Source organism: Python bivittatus, unplaced genomic scaffold (assembly GCF_059951505.1).
Source record: "Python bivittatus isolate LINGU-HERP-01145 unplaced genomic scaffold, Pbiv_v1 ctg000980_np1212, whole genome shotgun sequence".
NCBI classification, from domain to species: domain Eukaryota; kingdom Metazoa; phylum Chordata; class Lepidosauria; order Squamata; family Pythonidae; genus Python; species Python bivittatus.
Genome location: NW_028277125.1, coordinates 13,653,663 through 13,672,996, shown reverse-complemented (window position 1 = coordinate 13,672,996; position 19,334 = coordinate 13,653,663). Strand labels below are relative to the sequence as shown.

Genomic DNA, 19,334 nt, shown 5'->3' with positions numbered 1-19,334 from the left:
ACCAGCAAGACTTCTAAACTCTTAGCTACAACACAATTTTCACCTTCCAAAATATGTCTTTTTAATAAAAATTATTCCCCACTCCTTCTAAAAAAAAGACTATTTTTAAAAATCAACTTTAAGACATTTTTCTAGTCACTGCATCCTTTTTAATAACAAACTCTCCTTCCACATTTCCATATCTTATTATTATTATTATTATTATTATTATTTAATCTGGATCCTACTGGAGCAGTAGCGATGTCTGATGGCTAAATATGTTTCAGTCTACTTTTCACATTTTTGGGTGCAATGTGTAGCTTGGGCTGTGCTTAATGTCGTTAAGTGTTAGGGCCTTGTTTAATTTTTAGAATATTTAGATTTTTGAATATTAAACAAGGAAACAAATAGGTCTATGTCATAATCTTTGAAAGGCTGCTTTGCTTTGCTTTGAAGAAATGTTGAATGGAGCAATGCCTTGAAGCTGTTTCATGAAGCAATTTGGTCCCCTCACCTGTAAGTCAGAGTCTGTTAAAAATAACATTTGCTGCCATTTTGTGACATCTAAAACAGCTATCACTCTGCTAATGGTAGGGAGGCCTTGCAAGATGATGTACATAAACCGTCTCTGCCAAGAAAATCAATCCCCCCACCCCCAGAGCCTATGAGCTATAAATGGGAACAAGCTTGTCTCTCAGGAGATGGAAGAGAATCTGAAATTTCTGGCTATTGGCCACAACCAAACAAGGTTAGATCCACAGAGCAGCCAGTCAACAGAACAGCCAAAACAAATAATTAAGAATTCAAGCTTACTTCATTCCTGCGAAAGAAAAACATGCCAAATGAAGGCAAGTCTAGCTTCAAATTCAATTTCCCCACAAAACATTTTCAGGGGCTCCTTGTTTGCATCCACACAATATATGATAGTCTCTGGTTGCCTAGGAATGTAAACTCCTTTAAAAAAAAAAAAGGTGAGATTTTATCAGCTCTCTTTTTATCCATTTGGAAAATAAGCCTCACACATCATTATTCTACCATTTCAGAGAAAAAGGTTGAATGTTTTCACTAAGCACAACAGCTGCTTCTTTTGTAAGAGCCAGATTTCACTAGTGAGGATGGCAAATTCAGTATTCCTCATTTAACACTAATTGCTCAGGCTTAGATTGTGGTTATTTTCTCCAACATGTGTAAATTAATTCAGTGGCAGTAAGGACAAAAGAGTGAACCTGGCTCTGGAATGGTGAGAAAGAAAATTTGGAACAGGCGGCAGAGGCTATGTAGCTGGGTCTGCATGTGATGTCGGAGTCCGCTGGAAGAGTTTAAATGTTAACATAGGGACACTGAAGCCATGTTAAATATGCAGAAATAAATAATAATTTGGGAATTGTGAGGTGTGAAAGCTTCCTACCTATTGAAAAGGCTCTGCTGATGCCCACCAAGTGCCAAAGAAGAATTTGGGCCTAGTGGTTTCTTAGATTAGTTTTTAATAACCCCTGGGTCTTCTTCGCGTGACAGAAGGGTATAGTGGAAAATATGCAATCTTTTGAAGTGGTGCAATCACAAGCAAGTGCCTCTTTTCTACACTGGAGCTGAATTTTACACAAGGCCATTTCTGAGGGGGCCTTGTGCCAAATATTCTATGGGGTCTTCTTGGCCAATGTATCCTGCTTGGTTTCTCTGACTGTGGTGCAGGGCAACAATGAAAACACTGGAGTTTTGCACTGTGGGGAAATGGAATGGTGGATCATAGGCTAGGCAACACTTTGGATTCAAAAGGAAAACCAACAAAAACCTTACTAGCCTACAGGGTTATGAGCCTGCCTTCTGTGGCTGCTCTACAATCGCAGGGGTGGGGGTGGGGGTGGGGGTGGGGAAACAGAACTGACTTAGTTAATTTGTATGTACTCCAACGACATTATGTTAATATTACAACAGATAATGCATTTGTTATTTCTAAGGAGTTTCTCCTGAGGCCTCTAGACAAATGGAAGAGCAAACTTGGAGAGCTTAGAAACTGCTTATGTTTGCATTATTTATCTCTCAAGATGAAACATGCAGGGAAAGAGCCCTGTTTGTTTCTGTGTGGGCTCCTGCGACAAATAACAACAGGTAAATTGTATGTCCAGGAAGTAAACCTGTACATTCCTCACAGGTCACAACTCAACAAAACAAAGCACAATGTATCTTCCATGAGGTACATTTCTGAAATATTTTAAAAACCCATTTAAAACGTGTCTGAATCCCTTTATATATCCAGGGCCTCCAATGTTTCTTGGTTCGCTAGAGCCCGGATTTCTCCTCTTCTGTCTCTCTGTTGCTGTGATTACATGACACATTTAGCCAGATGAGTTAAATAGTCAGCAGTTGCATTTGCATCCATGCCAAATGCTGTTAGTGTTGGTTAGTGTTACCTTGCTTAGGTTTTGGTGTGTTTTTTTTTTGTGGCTCAATATGTTCTGGGAACTCATCCAATTTAGTTGGCTGATGATTCAATGTATTGTGCAAACCCAGAAATGAATTATGTCAATAACCAAGGTAACTGTGATTGCAAACCCAGCCAGTGTGATAAACCAGTAAAATAAATGGGAGGGACTTCAGTACCTTCCTCCAGTTGCCCCTCTTCATTAGAAAGGCCTATATAATTCAATAATATAATATTATGTTTGACATGCAAAACCACCAATTCCGGTTTAAATCCTGATGTTTCTAAGTAGGATGGGGAAATGCTAGAGGGCTTCTGTCAATCAATGTGTGCGTAAAAGTGGACTCGTTTGACTAATGATGTGATGTGGGGTAAGGCAGCTCTACATTTTTTCTTTAGAAAGTAGTGAAAATAAGGATCACAGGAATTGTTCATGGTTACCTTTGGAGTGGAATATTCCTTGTACTTTGCCATACCTCAACCCACATTGTTATATGAGGGGGTGGGGCTACTGATTACATAGTGACATTACATGCAATATGTTGTACTGAAGTAGAAGGAATTTGCTCATTGGATCATGTTCTAATTTAAACAGAGGGTCATCAATAGTGAATGCATGTCAAATATTGTATGGAGTACTTTGGTGGTAATGCAACCATTCTAGGATCCTGAGGTCTACTGGTACTACTGTATTGGGATGTTGCTAACTATAAGTAAAGTATAACCAAATCCAGATTACTAAAAGAAAATGCAGATTACAAATAAAATGTATAGATTATTGGAATAATGTATGATGTTCTCCCTCAGTTAGTGGCTTCTAGATAATTTGAACTATAACTCCTAGAATTTCCTGGCAACAAGAACTTTGACAGGGATTGATTCATTTCCTGAGGCTTCTATGCCACTGCAATTACAGCTGACTCTGAGCCACTTGCACTTCAATTTATAGTAATAGGTTCAAAATATACCATAATATAATGCCACTTAATAGTGTAATATAATACAGCACCAAGGAACAATCCATAACCATCAGTGAAAAACACCCCTATCTAGATCTCAGTGGCCTTCCAGAATCCTTGCAGAATTGGGACCATTCTAATCTTTGTGAATCCAGATAAGAGGGCAGTGATAGAGAAGACATGCTTCAGTGCTCCTGATCATGACACTCTGTAAAGTTGTGTCAGCACTTCAAGGTAGACCAGGCTAGGAAACCAAAGTTATGAATTAGGCATGCTACTTTTATTATAAAGTCACAGTAACAGAATCTGAATGCACCTCCCCTCTCCCTCTCTTTATCCACAAGAGAACTAGGGAGGGTCAAAGAGATGCTTTATCAAATTACATTTCTGCCTTGGACTCAAATTCTTTTGTTTGACCGTTGTCTTGAGCTCCTGTTCTTCCAGCTCTTCCTCCTGTTCCTCAGGGTTACTTTTAAAGCCCATTACAGGTTGGGACCTTGGCAAGTCTTCCCTTCCTGTTTTTATTAAGTGGGCAGATGCCACTTAAGAGTAGGCAGTCTCACTGATATCCAGGTCCTTAACCATGAAGGGTTTTAAAGGTCACAATCAGCACCTTGAATTTCACCCAGAAGCCAACTGGCAGCCAGTACAACTCTCAAAACAGAGATGTCACACAGGCAAATTGGATTATTTCTATTGTTAGTTAAGCTGCTGCATTCTGCACCAGCTGTAACTTCTGAATGGTCTTCAAGGGCAGTCCCACATTGAGTGTCTTGCAGTATTCCAACTGATCAAGGTGATCAAGGCATGTGGAATTACAAGCAGGGCCTTCCAGTCAGAAATGGATGTTACTAACGCACAGGATGGAGTTGCTCAAAAGCCCTCCTGGCCATAGCTACTACCTGCTCATGTAAAAGAGGGTTAAAGAGAATCCTAGGACATGACTTCTTCCTTTCCATCAATTGAAATTGCTCAGTCTTGAAGGAGGAGAACCAGTGCAAAGCAATACTTCTCACTTATAACCCTTGAAAGTAGTCCAGTTGGATAGCATGATCAATAGTACTGAAGGCAGCTGAGACGTCTAGCAGAATTATGATGTTCACATTCCTCCAACATTATCCCCACAGGTCATCCACAAGAGAAATCAAACCCAAGATCTGGGTTCTATGCTCAGACCCTGATAGAAAAGGGCCCAGATTCATCCACTTCACCAGGGCCCTCATCAGATGTAGGCCCTCTACCCATTCAACCCCCTTCTCTCCAAAGGGGAAGTTGAAATTTGGTTAATAGTAATCAAAAACAGCTAGGTCAAACAATATTTTGAGGAGGGGATGTACCACTGCTTCCTTCTAGGGAGTCAGTGCCACTCCCCTCATTCAAGGATGCATCAACCACTGCCCTGACCCAACCTCCTGTTACTTCCAAGTCACAGGTAGCAAAGCTGATGTTGCAGAGAATCCCATCTACTTCCTCTGGACCAAGTAAGTTATAATCCTCCCGGATGCTGATTGTGTTACTCTATGAGATTTCTCACCTTGAACAGCCATCTCTGAGTGAATATGAGTGATTTTACTTCCAGATATCTAACAATTTTATCATAGCAGCCCATTAAATGCTCTTCCACCCCATCCTTCCCTAAAAGGCTCCAGGTTACACTATAAAGGGCTCATAGTCAGCAACCTGTGGAAGTATAAGAGCAGCAAAACTTCCCTGCTCTTACTGCACAGTGTAGGCTCAAACTTGAGCTCTTACCCATTGTTGTTCAGTCGTTCTTACCCATGTTCAGCCATATTTTCTGTTTGTCTTTTACCAGTATCACTCTATGGATCTCCTTTGTTGCTTCATCTCCCAGAGCTCCTCAGTAAACCAGGAGTAACCTTGGCTTGGTGAGCAGGGAGAAATCGCGCAGGTACAATCCAATCAAGAGCCCCAGTCACCTCCATGTGCCAGAGGCTGATCAAAGTCTCGACAGAACTGCCCACCAGCTCCATGGAATTCTTCAAGCATTCAATCAAGTAGATCCATTAGCTATCTGGGATGGCCCATCAATTTGGTTCCCCCTTGGCCTGGAGATTGGTTGCACTGGTCAGCCCCATAGTAATCAGAGAGTGATCTGACCATGGCAAAGGACAAATATTAAGATTGTCTACTTCAGATCACATTGTACCTGTTCTGAGACAAAAAGCAAACCTAATGTGTGGCCTCAAACATGTTTCACCCTCAGTTACTTGGGATAAGCCTAAGCCTTGCATGGCTTCCTAGCATTATAAATTGTGAAACACCATCATCAACCAGATGGTAAGGTCAAGCACAGTGGGATGCCACCATACAACAGGGAGTCCAGTATAGCAGCAGGAGTTTCAATTTGATCCTTGAGCCCAGCTTTTAGAAATAAGGCTTCATATCTGGTTATCGGTGGATCACCATCTCTGGTCACCTGCAGAACATCCAAATGATACTTGCCACCAATCTTCCCTGCTCTTAGCTCACAGCTAATTCCAGACCCAAAACATAGAGGGACATATTTCTGAGAGAGGAACATCCCCCTCCTCACCTACCCGGGCCTCAGGGATGCAAGCAGGCCTGCCCTTCCATCCACAATTAGGTGATAGATAAAGAGAGATTTATTCCAGGCAGAATTGGCATTCTGCAGCAGTAGCTGGAGCCCAAGGCTCCTCAGGTGAGGGCAGGGAGCAAGAAGTGGGAATTAGCCTTGCATGTCCAATCTTCCTTTCCTGAGTCTGGCCACCCCTTCCCTCCCACCATATCTCCCTTTGCCTGTCCCTAACCTTTCTTCATCCCTTCATCTTTTCCCCTTTCACACTCCACAGTCCCTGATATCTGCCCACACCTGTTTGCAGTTATAGCCTATACATCCTACCTTAATGTCATATGAATCATGGATACCCATTTTCTGTACTGTATTTTTAAATATGCACCTGAAATCTAAATAAACATATATTTGGGGAAACTGTAAAAATAGATTTAAGAAACCTCCACCCTTTGAAAACTTTGTAAACCCCACCTCCTCTTTTGTGGACTTTCAGCTAGTTCCTGCTTTTTTCCTATTTTTTCCATCAGATTCTTTTATCACTTTTGGTAGGGAACCCATAATATTCAGAGCATATTATGCATTAGCATTTTTTTTTCATGTGTCACATAGCTGGCTGGTCTGAACGGAATGCCAAGCAATTGTTAGGTGGTTAAGTTTAACCATGATTAATGAACACAAAGTTCAAAATATACTTTACCAAGCTGACATGTTCTCATTTGCCTTTATAAAAGCTAACCACAATTTAGGTCAAATGGCACATAGAACCATAGTTAATGTAAAACCCAAACCTTCCAATTTGCATCTTGGATCTAGGCTGCAAGCTCAGGGGGAGGATAGGTTGTACCGAAATGTAGTCATTGTTGTAATGTTTCTTTGCTTTCTCCATTGCTTTGTGGTCATGCAATTATACAGCATTTTGGAATGACATCGTTGCAGTTTGCTCAAAGCACACATTCATCAACATTCCCAGTCAACCTGCCTTGACACGGAGCATACGAATACAAAGAATGAAACTCTTCAAAATAAGCAGGTTGGGCATGAATTTGCCAAGGCTAAATTTTTGAAATAGAGATGACATCAGCTTTTCATCACCTTCAAGAACTGATATGACCCCTTGACAAACCTTAACTTCTTAGCATCTGCTCTATCTGCTTAGTCTCCACCAACACTTTTTTACCTTTTGAATTTTATTCCAGACACGTTCTTTATCACTTTTCCTTCCTTCGAGGGTGTCCATGGCATCTGCCATTAGTGACTGCAGCTGTGACACCAAGATAAAAATTATCGGAATGGAATTCACACAGAAATAACTTCCCTAAATACCCAGATTAAAAGCTAATTAAAAAATCATTTGTACGCTGATGATTTTATTGTTCATCTTTTGCACAATGAGCATCATCATCATCACTTTTTCCCCCCTTGGACTCATCCACATTTTGATTTTTGTTATTGTGGGATAAATAATGACCCCAAATAAGTAAATATGCATAGTAGAATATGAGCTTTAGTATAGGACTTTTTTGTTGTTGTTGATAATCAGGTTTATAACAATTGCATTTTTAATAAATATTCAATATTTGTGTTCTATAGTAACACTGAAAAATTAGAACATTTAAGTCCCATTAATTTCACTATGACAACTGAGTGCAGGCTCATTTCTTCTACTAAAATTAGAATGAAACTAAAATATATAGCAGACTGGACAGTAGCCGTGGGAAGGATTTTTTGTATTTTTAAACCATTCGCTTTCAGTTATTTATTTGTTTATTTGTGTTTATATATATTTTTCACATTTCTAAGGCCATCAGCTTGTCAATGACTCTGGACAATGTACAGAATTAAAAACAAGGGTGTAAAACAACCATCACAAGCCAAAAAAGGAGATGGTCAACTTGGTGGAACAAGCTATAAAGCCCCTTACTTAGGGAGCCTGCATCGCACCCTAGTCCAGAGCCTGGGGAAAGAGTCAGATACAGGTAGTCCTCATTTAGTGACCACAATTGGGACTGGCAACTCAGTTGTTAAGTGAAGCGGTCACTAAAATCAACATCATGATTTTACAATCTTACTTCAGCTTTCCTTTGCTTGATAGACCTGTGAAGGTTGTAAATGCAAGGACTGGTCACAACGTTATTTTTTCATCACTGTCATAACTGCAGACACTCATTATCGGGACTGTTGCTAAATGAGGACTACCTGTATTCAAGATACATTTAAAGTAAAGTAGAATCAGGGCCTTTTGAATCTCTGGGGGATACTGTTTCAGAGGTCAGGGGTGATAGAGAAGGCACATCTCCTGTGTCTTATCAGATGAGATTTCTTAATGGTTGGGACCTGGAGCATTTCAACTCTGTCTGATCTTATGGGGCCGGCAGAATTTTTTTTTCTAATTAAAATTGCGCCCCATCAGATATTTCCTGCCTTGCATGGAAATATGGACAGACACCATATGTGTCTTTCTATGTTTCTTCCATAGGGTCAGTAGCCTGATTAAGCTGGGAACCTGTAAACTGTAGCCTCAGTCTGACTTTGCATATCACGCTAAGATTTATTTGGTTTTAATTTAGTATGTTGCATGAATCCAACCACTGTCCCTTATTCAATAAACAGGTCAAACAAACCATGATTTAATGCAATTTGTGAACCCAACTTCAATCTGATTCAGCCCTATATTTAAAACTGTTCTTATAAACCTGTTTATAAGGATTCTTCTGTTTATAAACCTCCTTCTGAATTATATCTAGTTGTGCCCTAAGAAATATTAGTTTATTCACTGTAGAATATTCAGCTTGGGCTTCTGGTACTGCCAAGTTTAATAAAGAAGGCTTGAAAGCTTTGCAGACACGCTAGAGATGATTTGCTGCAATTCTATCCTTGAAAAGGTTATTGGGATTTCCAGAAGGTGAAGTTTGCAACTGGAAGAGCTAGTTTTAAGTACTGTTTTCACAGCATGTGTTTAAACTGTGATGTATGGCTTGGTCTGTCACCCTTCCCAGAAGGAAAAACCAGACACAGCTCATTTGCATATCATAATTAATTTAAATGCATGCAGTGTTAAAATTATCCCTTGTAACAGTTTGAAGTACAGCTTGGGATTCTGTTTTATATCAGAAGGACTGATATATTAAGGAAGGGTCTACTTCAAACTGTTACAAGGGATAATTTTAACCAGTTTTAATGATCAGGGGCTACACTTAACATTTTTGAGAGGAGCTAAGAGCTGCAGTGGGTGGAACGGTGTAAATACAGGCAGGATTAGGATGCTGTTTCACCCCTTCCTCAAGGTTTTCTTTACTTTTAAAATGTGAATTAAACCTCAGTAGTACAACTCTGTATTTATCCTCTTGAAAGATTCACACATTGCATTCTGTGGCTGGGCAGGGCCCCGAGAGCCACAAAAATGTGGGTTAGGGACCACATGTGTCCCTGAGATTATACGTTGCTTAACCAAGAGCTAAAATGAGATACAGCTTTCCCCTTTTTGAAGGCTTCCTTTATGGAGGAAACATTGGATTTAATCACTAGTCTAGTCTCTCAGGTTTATATAGTGCACACCCAGTACACAAAGTATGAAAGCTGAGTGGCTACATCAGAAATGAGCTCCTTGAGAAGTGAGTTTGTGATACACAAGTTGTAGACCTTAATAAGATGAGGAAAGTTAGTCTGTTGACATTTTTATCCATCCTTGGAAGACTGGAATCCTATCACTGAACTGAATTCTGTTGACCAGAGGGGATACTCAGATTCCTCATCCAACTGAAAGGAGGAGAAGGACACTTGCATATTTTCTGAAAAGGGTACAATGTATTAGTGAAGCTGACATGTATCTTTAGATGTGTGGATTTAATTTACAGGAATTAATAATGGCATTTTGTTTTTTAAAAAGATGGCTCCTATTGAGATGTGCAGCTCTCAGTTTTATGAATAAAGCCTTGTTTCCTTCTTTCCTCTCTTCTTGGCCTCCTGTCTTAAGCCTGAAAGTCTTTATTTAACTGTCTGAATCAGCAAATTTTGGTTATTCTGTTTGGAATAAGCCAGGATTTCAACAGAGTTTAAAAACTAGTTTAAAAGCCTGGCTTGTTAATCACAGGAAACTACAGTCCTTTGAAGATTTCCTGGCTTGTTGTATGTGGGGAAGAGAGGGGAGAAAATACATCAGGATATTGCACACACACCTATTTCCTTACATAGAGATGTCCATGTCTGCATGATGAATGTCAGTATATTTGAGGAAAAGATCAAAAAAGAACAGGGGGCTAGTTCACCCAAAATGCTAAGCCTTCTGTGATTTGTTTGGCTTTCAATTTACTGTGTTGTGTGATCTCAACCAATGCAATTTCTAAACCATGGTGTGGGGTTTGAGATGTTGTACAAACCCAGCCAACTGTGATTTACACCATAAATCATGGTTAAGGAAAGCATGACTTAGTGTGATGTGCAAATCCAATTAGAGATTCAGTTTGGCCTTGGTTCAGTTTGGTCTCTATCATGGAACAATCCATATTAGCTTCTTAGTTCTGAACAGGCTTTCTAACTTTCCAGATTTTTGATACGATCAGCAAAATTAAATTCTGTAAGCTTATAAATAGGATTAGATCTAAAATCCTGACAGTTTCGTTTGATTTTCCAGGCTCTGACCTACTCTGACGTTTATATGTTTACTGCAAGAAAAATAATGCATTCCTTTTTCCATCAAAAAGTGGCAATCCTAATTTTGAAGTGTATGGGGTAATCAAGTTCAAATGGAGTTTAAGTTAAGAGGACATAGTGAAAATTACCACTAAATAAGTAGGCTTCATGCTTTCAGCATATTAGTAGAACTGGCAAACAGCACATTTTTCAACACTAGGAATATTTCTATAGTACCAAAAGCAGATGAAAATCTCAGGGCAAACTGACTGCATTCCAGCATAATTAGGTTATAGAATTCCCTACCATTACATATCATGATAGAATGTATTTAGAAAGTAAGGCAACTTAATGGAAGATTACTCTGCTAATGGCTACTAATTATCAAAAATAGTTGATCATATAATGCCAAATGCTACGATACAACACTGGCAAAAGCTATAGCCTTTGGTGTAGGTATATAAGAATTCATCTTCAGACAGGATAGACTACTTACTCATCTGGTCCTGAATTGTCTACTCTAACTTGTTGTCAATTTCTGGGATCTCAGGCAAAGCCCTTTTCCATCATCTGTGCTACTTGGTCCATTTTAATACAAAATGCTACAAACTTCCTAATTTCATTAACGTGACATACTTAATGATCCTTTATGGTCTTCCAGACTTCATTCCCAAGTGTGGCAATAATAGGACAAGACCAGACTAATTTGATATGGTGTGTGGATGCCTGAGAGAAAATAAGATCAAGTGCAGTCTGAGCTTTGGGGTAGTTGGAGAAGCTAGAGGAAATGGTTGAGAAACCAGGAGAGCTGTTGTGATATGGTTAGAAATTTGGACTGGGGATTCCCCACTAAACTATGAAGGAGGTTCAGGGCCATTTTAAAGGGGTTGCAATTTATATAGCTGCATTAGGCCCCAGAACGGTATCCCCTGCAAACACAGTGGCAGGAGGAAGTGGAGTAGAGGTGTAAATGTGAAGATGTTATAGTTGCCTGCCTCTGTAACTCTGACCCTGAGAGAGTATCTGATGCTGACAGGTTTTCAGATGGGCAGGTTCATCCCCAGGTCAACACAGCTCCCTGATCTACCAACAGGTAGATCAGACTGATAGGAGTTTTGGGAAGGGTCATGTTCACATGTAGACTAACACAGCTCCATGTTAGCTAATAGGTAGAATCAGGCCATTTTGTTAAACAGGATATTAAGTTGCAATGAGCATTGCTGCTCTGTTCCCAGATCATTCTGTCAGTGTAAAGGGCTATTGCTTCTAAAGCACACTTCCATAGATCCTCCTCTTCCATCTCTGCAATTTTAATATAGAGCTATGTGTGTACAAAGGGGGCCTCCAAATGTGGTGTTGCACTGGGTTCCCCAATTTCTTTTTTTTTCTTTATAATATTTTATTGAGATTTTAAAGATACATATTTAAAGGTTAGAAATGAAAAGAAAAATTTGGAATACAAAATATAAAGAAAAAGAAAAGAAAAGGTGAGATAAAGTAGAAGAAAAAAAGATATGAAAAATAGATAACTTCCAATCTATCTCTGGTCTTAGAAATAGTAAGGCTATCATAAGTGCTAGTTTTTAATACATTAAATAGGAATAATTCTTTGTCTAAATATATCCCATTACATTTATAATGCCCCCCTCCCCAATTTCTTAAACAGTCACTGAGTGTACCGCATGACCCTAAGCAATCCTTCTCTCAGCAGGATCTATCCAGAAGCACCAACTCTTTATCCTATTGACTACTAGAGTACTAGCAAGGGAGACAGCAAGGGAGAGACTCCCTCCTTGTTTCTCTCTGTGGCTCTGCTCTGTTTCCTCCTGATTGGAAGATGGATACTCTTAAAATCTCCTCTTCATCTTGCTTCTTGTAAAAAAGAGTACTTTCTTTGTTCTTCTTTCTCCCACCATATAGAAAGCTTAAAGGTGCTAGCTTCTATTTAGAGCATCTCCCTTTTTAATTAATTTTACTTATCCTTATGGACATAAGCATCTCTCTCTAAATACTTATATTGGGCTTGATTATATTACACGTGTGTACTCTGCTAAATATGGATCCCAATGAATTCCAATCAGAATTACCTCCATTTTTTTCACAGGGTCTTTATTCTCACAAGCTTAGAATGGTTCCTACACTAATTCATTTTCTAGGTTTGCACAGTACTTTGAAACTTAAACCAAGGAAATGGACAAGGATAGCACAAGATGCTAAACTGTTCAAACACTAAGCTTAGCATGTTGTACAAATGCATCTGCTCATCTTTCTGGGTCTGAATACGTGTGTTGTGTGAACACAGGCAACTAGTGGCCTGCCTGCAAAGCAGGAATTGTGTCATTGCACAGTATTCCCTTCCTTGCTTGCAGGCTTTCGGATAGCTTTTGGTTGGTTGCAGTGGGGAACAATGCCCAGAATTAGCTGTATTTTTAACTGATCCAGCAGAAGATCTCCTGTGGTTTTAATGATAAATTCCTCAATGGGAGCCTGACACTGTGGATGGGACGCCGTTGTTCATCCACTAGTGAACATGTTCCAGCAGATAGCTCCGGGAAGGATGGCTGGATATGTGGGTTTGCAAAAATCTGACCCATTTTACTATCTGGTTTGTAGGGCAGTTTTCTGCTCTGGGTGGTTTCTCCTGGATTTTGAGTAAAACTAATTTCCTGGGTATTTTAAGGGCCAAAGAGGGACATACTTCTTTTGGAAATGTGTGAGGTAGCACTGATAATAGTATGGATTCTCAGCAAAATTTGCTTCTTTCTAATGGTTCTTGGATGACCACATGATGACACTGAGAAGCAGCTTATGAGCATGGGGGACATTTTTTTTTTTGAAAAACAACAACAACAAGCCTTAGTGCCCTCAAGCACTTTCAGAAGTGGATTGGAGTATTTTTTCCTCCCAAGAACAAACAATCCTATCTAGATCTGATTCCTACTACAATAGTATTCGTCCTATCATGGATCTGCTGAGAACTATGCTGCCCCCCTGCCCCACCACCAAACATGGTTGCAAGAGATCCATGGCACAAAATACTTTTACATCCCTGCTGTCTATTTGACTTTAGATTATTGTGTTCCTCTTCTTGTTACTGTATTGCATCATATATGCCATGGAATGCTAACAATGGAAATGATAATTTACAGCGTTTCATAATACAACAAAGAGATGAGGGAATGGCCATAAAAAATAGGTCTGCATCTTGGCACTTCATATGCTTAGCCCAGACTTTGCCAGAATGTTCTGCCTGTGCCCAAGACTTCAGAGTCCCAGTACATATTCCTAAGGAGCAGAAAACAACAATAAAATTCTGGCTTCCTTCCTTCTTTGACCTCCAAAACAATCCCAAAAGGACTGAAAACCAGTATGCTTACCAGTTCAGCATCTGGCTGGCTGATATCTTGGAGGTAAGGAACAGTTGCAAGCTCAGCCATAGCTTGATTGATCACTTGAGATTGCTCCTTGGTGCGCTGCAAGCGGCCAAGGAGGCTTGCGTACTGCAGCTTCTCTATCACACCTGAACATGCACAGAATGACTCCTGGGTTCATAAGGAAAAGGAGAGTGGTTAGAGGACAAGCTGTGGAATTGGTCTCATTTCATTCCTTAACAACTTACGTTGCATCTTATCATAATCACACATTTGCCTTTCAAATAATCATACCATTAGGATATTTTTAGTCTACATTTGTTAACTAGAGGTGCACAAGTGTGGCTCCAGTATATATGCCCCCAGATGCTATAGGTATACCCCCCCTCCATCTATGAGTTGCTGCCGAACAGTAATTATAATGTGACAAGAAGGGGGAAATTATTATATTCATAGATACATTACTAGTATATATTAAATGTATTAAGTTTAATTTACACTGAAATCCTAATTAATTAAATGAATGTTTAATTAAAATGGCTTTTTATTCTGGTTCCACCCACTTCCTTGTCCTCCCTTGCTGATTTTATAATTTAATCCTTAGTATACCAATTCAAGGTCATATGCAGTCCTTAGCCCTCCAACACGGAGGGTGCAGATGAAGTGGGAGAGATCTTCCATGAGAGCTTACACTTCAGCCTCCATCTTTCAGCCACACATGGAATCTATCAGCTGGACTATATTTTAGAACCAGGTTTACTGCTCCTCCAGAAAATTGCTAGATGCATGTTTAAACAAATTCAGCACTTTTTAGAAGGGTGCTAAACACATGTTAGACCACATCAATGATCTGTCACTAGGGCAATTTGAAAGATAGCTAAAACTCTCATCCGAGGCACTTGCCCATAGTCACCTAAGTCTATGCCCTCTCCATGCTACAGACAACGATTGATCATTCTTTCTATTGGCAAATGACACTGAATTGGAGGGGAAACAAGCCAGGGGAATCCACTAATTGGTTTCTAAAAACTGTCTTATATTTAACATGCAAGCACAGTAACCAGTCTCATCACCAATGCTGAAAACGGACACCACATTTAAAGGGGACATGGAGAAACTGAAGCAGGTTTAGAGGAGAGCCACCAGGATGATAAGGGATGTAGAAAACAAACCCTGTGAAGAATGGTTAAAGGAGATGGCCATTTTAGCTTGCAAAAGAGCAAGCAGAGGGGAGATATGATAGCTGTCTACAAAGATATAAAAGGGCTGTCAAGCACAAGAAAGGACAGACCTGTTCTATGTTGAAACTGAGGTCAGGACAAAGTTCAACAGATTAAAAAAGAATATTTTTCTATGGAGGAATATTAGGAGGAATTGATTATGGTAAGAGGTGTTAACTAATGGAACTGTCAGTCTAGAACAATGGTAGATTCCCTCCCACTGGATGTTTTCAAATGGGGAAATGGATAACTTCTTGGGATCAGTGAATTTCTGCATTGAGCAGGAAGTTGGACTAGATTACTTATAACAGCCCTTCCAATTCACACACTCTATGATTCTTCATATGGAGTGCACTTGATCGGCAAATGATTATTCTTAAATTGGTTACTTAATTAAAATGGGCTTGGTCCTGTGCATAAACATTCTGTCTAGTTAAACATGGATCCTAGACAATTCCAATCAGAGCTGCCTCAATATTTTTTCTACAGCTCTCATGGGCTGCAGTTGCACAACATGTTTAACCTGGTTACTCCATTAACCCATTTTCAGGGCTTGCATAGTAGCAACAATAACAATAATTTATGAATGCCTTTACCAAGATGCAGTACAATTTGGAAAAACACAGTAATTACAAAATCAATCCAATTAAATTAGTTCAAAATTTAACAGCCAAACCAGTAAACAAGTAGTAAGACAAATTCACACATCAATCACACATATTTAAAACAATGTCCTGTGATATAACCATGTATATTCTATGGATAATTAAAATAAACCAGACATCAGCACAAGAATTGTCAAGGTTAATGGGGGTAGAGACGGGTAACCAAGCCCTATACTAGACTACTAGTCAGATAAAGAGGCCTTTTAACATTAAATTATAAACTAACTGAACAGTTGAGTTCACAGAGAAGACTATGGCACAAAAAAGCTAATCAGGATTAAAACTAACCAAGTTTAGCATGTTATACAAATGCAGCTGCTAAATCTGGTTCAATGTATTATACAAACCCAGCCGGGATCTTCTAACAGATGAACTGAAAATGGATAAGAATATGATTTTCCCCTCAATATCAGGGCTCATAAGCTTTCTCCTTTTTTTCCCTTTGAAACTGTTTGGGCTACTTCACTAACCTGTTAGGATTGGAAAGAAATGTGGCGATATGTACATCTCTTCTCTCCCTTTGCAGTCAACTTTCAAGCAAAACCCTGAGGCATTGCTTATGGCAGGATTTGAAATGCTGTACGCCAAGATCTCAGACTGCTTTTTTTGTGAGCAAAGGAAATATAATCTAAAGGTGGCCTTGAAATAACTAGGTCAAGCAATGCAATGGAGAAAAAAAGGAGAGAAGGAATCAAGAATGCTTAATACCCCAGAATTCTAGTTAGGAAACATTCTGCTTTCCAATCCTCTTTCATAAAAGCATTTAATCCCTTGTGACACCAGTTCCAAGAAGGCAAAATTCAAATGTATTAGTTGTTATCTTGGATGACTTTACTAGGTATCTTCCAGGTGATTCCTTAACATCCCCCTAACTGAAGTACAAATGAACCCTGCTCCATGTTGCTTTGATTTCATCCCTAGCCTACAGTTGAGGCAGCTTAAATTTGTTCTTGGTTGTTCCAGTCCTAAAGTAAGGTTTTTCTCTTCTCCTGATGGTTTGGCCCTGAATATGAACTGGCACTGTTCACCAATTATGGGGTTGCTGACCTGGTCAGAGGTTTGAATCTCTCCAGTTCCTATTGGCCCTGAGGTTGACATTGAACACTGACTCTTGTCATCTTTTCAAGCTTTTTGAATGCAATTGCTGAAGTATTGCCCACTTGTAGTTAGTGGATTATGCAGAAGAGACCTTAGTGCTCTTTTGAAACACACTAATCCTGTGTTTTTTTTCCTTAAAAAAACCCAAAGAGAGGAAGTGTGGAAGGACAGCCCACATGAGCAGGCTAGAAGCCCCTGTGCTCCTTCCTCACCCTCCCTTCTTGGCCCTCCTCCATCGTTAGGATGAGCCAACTGCAAATCAAACATCAGCTGCCAATCAAATAGCAGGGGAGAAGGAGGGAAGGCAAGATGGCTGCCTGGGAGCTCTGCAGCCACAATCCTCACGAGGAAGAGGCTGAATAAACAAAGCCACAGCCCAGGAGCCAAATAAAGAGGCAAACTAAACAATGAGAAATGGGCAACTGGGAAAGAGGCAACCAGAAAAGAGGCAGCAGCTGAGAAAACTGGGGGAAGAGGTGTTTTTTCCTTCCCTCAGACTGGCGTGAGGGGAATGTCCTTCGAGCTGTTTCCCTCAGATAGAACTAAGATTGGAAAGAAGAGAAAGGTCAAGGAGCCCAGCCAGGCACAAACAAGCTGAAAAGGCTAAGAAAAATCCAAGGCTTTGACAGAACAGAAATAGAAAACAGAAACTGAAAAAGATAAAAGACAGATTGAACTCAGTAGAAAAAGGAGTATAGCTCTAAAGAGAGTGACAATACAGGGATTAAGACAACAGGAATATAGAGTTCAGCCATAAACAAATATATTGGAGATACAAAATAGAAAACTATGAGAATATAGTGAAATTGGACTTTAAAGAATAAGGTAGATAAAGAGCTTATCCCCGCAAGAAGAGGATGACCAGCACCAAGGTGGATGGATTCAGTTATAGTAGTGATGGGGGTACCTTTGGAAGAGCTGAAAGACCAGGTTAGGAACAGGTTGTCGTGGAGAAAAGCTATCTATAGGTAATCCTCAATGACCACAGTTGGGACCAGCAACTCCATTGCTAAGCGCCATGGTCATTAAGTGAAACATGTGATCACAACTTACGATTTTACTTCTGCCTTCTCTATTAACTCTGTCTGTTGCAAGCTAGTTGTGAAGCACACAAATAGCAATCAGGTGACTGGAGGATGCTGTGGCAGTTGTAAGTGCACACCAGTTACAAAGTACCCAAATGGTGATCACATGATCACGAGACACTGCAATGGTCATAAATGCGAGGTTTGGTCTCAAAGCTATTTTTTTACACCTTCGTAATCTCGAACAGTCATTAAAAAGGCAGTCAGTAAGCAAGGACTACCTGTATGTGGTTGCTAAGAATTGACAATGACTTGATGGCATGTAATCATCATCATCATCATCATCATCATCATCATCATCATCATCATCATCACCATCATCAAAGAGCCTATAGAAGATACTGTAGATAGTTAAAATAGAAAATAGTTTTATTATAAGATTCATTTTTGCACTAGCTGAAGGCATTTATAATTTACAATGCCTTTTTTAAATTTGTAAAACAAAAGTTTCTCCCCAGCCACTGAAGGGAGAAGATACAAAAACCAACCAACTCTCCAAGTTTTCAGTGCTTGGTGTCTTTTGAGTTTGGGTCAATCTGGTTATTGGTGGTTCAAGAAAAGAACCTGCAACAGGAAGCAAAAATGGGGGAATCCACGAATTCCTTTTCTTAACTTGGCCTGCAACAGGTGTTTATGGACAGCGCCCTTTGCTAGTTCCGCTTAGACTTGGACATTAGGGATAGGCAATGGGGCAGAATTTATACCAGTGTGCTTTTTCTGCTGACTTAAGGACTGGTGGAAGATCCACTACAGGTTCTGTTCTACATGAGACTGAGCAATAGAGAAAGCTGCCTGAATTTGGATTCATGTGGGTTTTGCTTATCTGTCCCTGACCATTTTGGTTAAGTAAACTATAGTCTATAGTCTACATGCACCCGCAGCCTTGAGGTTTTTCCTCTGGATTTTGTTAGCAACAGGGCCAGTTTTTGACAAGGCAATCGTATCTTTTTAAAAATTAAAATGGGAGGTCTTAGGGAAGTATAGCCATGTGTACAGTTCACCACCACCACCTAACCCCCGGAAAAGGGCCTGAAATTGCAAGTTTTCTATTGATTTCGCTAATTTATTTTAAGCAGCACAGTTTGGGGCTATTTTAGGTGGTTTGGGCCCTTTTTTTTTTAAAGAGTAGAAATGGGAGTGTTTTGTTTCTCACTCTCATTCCCACCCATAAAACATTCGCTGTGTCCAGCTGGTCAGGAGAGTGAATTGCAATCCATGACCTTTCCCTGGTTTAAATAAATGGTCTAGGAAGGGTGCTGCGTCCATCACACTCCTTAGCACAGATGTGCCAAGATTGTGGTAAAGCATTTCTCTTCATTCCAGCTTTTTCTGAACGCCTCTTATTTGGCTCT

At 39.8% G+C, this 19,334-nt stretch overlaps 1 protein-coding gene across 1 annotated transcript in view; it reads right to left on the bottom strand.

Moving 5' to 3' along the window:
* Window positions 1-19,334, bottom strand: part of SPATA16 (spermatogenesis associated 16) — a 148,188-nt gene that overhangs the window by 15,265 nt on the left and 113,589 nt on the right. The window contains exons 8-9 of the mRNA XM_088132139.1: window positions 13,921-14,085; window positions 7,092-7,175 (exon numbers count right to left, since the gene is read on the bottom strand). Of these exons, the coding sequence (XP_087988265.1) occupies window positions 7,092-7,175; window positions 13,921-14,085 (249 nt within the window). The remainder of the gene's footprint in view (window positions 1-7,091; window positions 7,176-13,920; window positions 14,086-19,334) is intronic.